At 53.8% G+C, this 1,782-nt stretch overlaps 1 protein-coding gene across 1 annotated transcript; it reads right to left on the bottom strand.

Moving 5' to 3' along the window:
• On the bottom strand, positions 1-1,023 carry DQ04_10841000 (hypothetical protein; the record flags this gene model as incomplete). Its single annotated transcript, XM_009316378.1, has 1 exon — positions 1-1,023. A coding segment is annotated over one exon (1,023 nt), but the record flags the coding sequence as incomplete, so codon positions are not given.
• Between the last annotated feature and the right edge of the window lie 759 nt (positions 1,024-1,782).

The raw sequence follows: 1,782 nt of genomic DNA, 5'->3' as shown, positions 1-1,782 counted from the left end.
CCGCCGTGACCGCTTCTTCACCAAGAAGGACGAGCTGGCGCGCAAGAGCTGCGGTGGCGGGGGCGTGTGACACCGAGTCACCGCCATTGGCAGCTCCCGCAGCGCCACCTGCTGCTTCTCTGTCAGCGGCATGCGCATTCCGTCGCTGCCGCCGCCATCGCTGCGGGAGCTGCGGGAGCTGCAGCGGCTCAGGCTCAATCCCCGCAGGCTGCCGCTGCGCGACCGCGGGCGCGAGCCGAAGTTGTTGAGGGAGCCGCTGTAGCTTACAGCCGATGGCAGCCGCTCCTCCATCGACACCGAAGCGCTGTTCCTGCGGGATGCAATTATCTCCGAGTTGAGCTGTGCACCCGACCTGGCGAGGGACAACTGTGGCTTCTCGTTCAGCTCGCCAGTGTTTCTAATGCTGAGGTTGCTGTCGTTGTTGTTGGTGGTGATGTTGTTGCTGCTGCTGTTTTTACCGCTGTCAGGCTTTTGGGTTTTCTTCTGCTTCAGCTCGCGCGGCTTCTTCTGCCTGCGCGACTCACCATCTTTCATCGCTGAGTACGAGAAGCTGGCAGGCCACGCCCCGTCGCCTATCAGGCGGCCGTTACTGCCGCCCTTCGCGATGAGCGGCAGCGACATGGTGCGGTTCACGTCCCCGCCATTCTCCGCGCTCTTGTTTCCGCCACCGTTGTTGTTGTTGCTGCTTCTGCTGGTCCTGCTATTATTATTCCTATTTTTCTTATTNCCGCCATTCTCCGCGCTCTTGTTTCCGCCACCGTTGTTGTTGTTGCTGCTTCTGCTGGTCCTGCTATTATTATTCCTATTTTTCTTATTTGGCTCTTCGGACTGCTCGAAGTGTGGCACAGAACGCGTGGGGGACTGTTTGAATCTGAGGGGGCCCTCGGTGCCGTTTAGCAGCGCCGCCTCGGCCTTGTTGTTGCTGTCGCTGTTGCTTCTGGTGTTACGTTGTCCCATTGAGCGTCGGGGGAACACTCTTGTCTTCACTGGGAGTAACTCAATGGAGTGGTCTGGGCGAAACATGCAGCAGCGGGGCAGCGGCAAGCACACCAGCCAGGTCCCTCCACTCAAGAAGCCTGCACGCCAATGCGGTCCAAGCCGTTCTGTATATCTTCCCACAATGCAGCAAAAGAGAAGCAACAGTCGTGAAAACGAAGCAAAAAAACAATACGGGGGGAGAAGAGAGAAGAGAATGAATAAGCAACGAGCAATGCAGCAGATCCACAGCGCATTTCTGCAGTATTTATGTATATATATATTTTTTTTATGCATGTTGCACTTCAGGTTGTGTGGAGTGGTGCGCAACGTGGAGGTAATGCATGTGTGTGTGGCGAAACAGAACCAGCCACGCTGTCCAAAGTATGCACGGTGCGCCTAAGAGAGTGGGATATGAGGACAGAGGCAGTGTGGAAGATATATATATATATAGATATAGATATATATATATGCTGCACGCACTATTCCTTTGTCGTTTTGTTTTGTTTTTTGTTTTTTTGCCTCGATGCGTGTGTGTACTCGTTTTGCTTCCACAACAGCTGCACCGTAGCGGGATGGAGCACGGCACCCACAAGAACAACAACAAGGGAAAGGAGAAGAAAATGCGGTTCGACACAATACCGCCACGACACGAAAGATAACACGAACAAAAAAGAACAGAATAAACACGACAATAACAAAGCAAAAAACAACAACCAAAACTGCATTGATTCTGTTGCGGCCGCTGCTGCTGCCTTTCCACGGAGAGGCAACAAGGGGCGGGAGATACACACATGTGATGGCGAG

The sequence above is a fragment of the Trypanosoma grayi genome, assembly GCF_000691245.1.
Source record: "Trypanosoma grayi strain ANR4 Tgr_1084_V1, whole genome shotgun sequence".
Taxonomy (NCBI): domain Eukaryota; phylum Euglenozoa; class Kinetoplastea; order Trypanosomatida; family Trypanosomatidae; genus Trypanosoma; species Trypanosoma grayi.
This window is presented reverse-complemented; position numbering and strand designations above follow the sequence as displayed.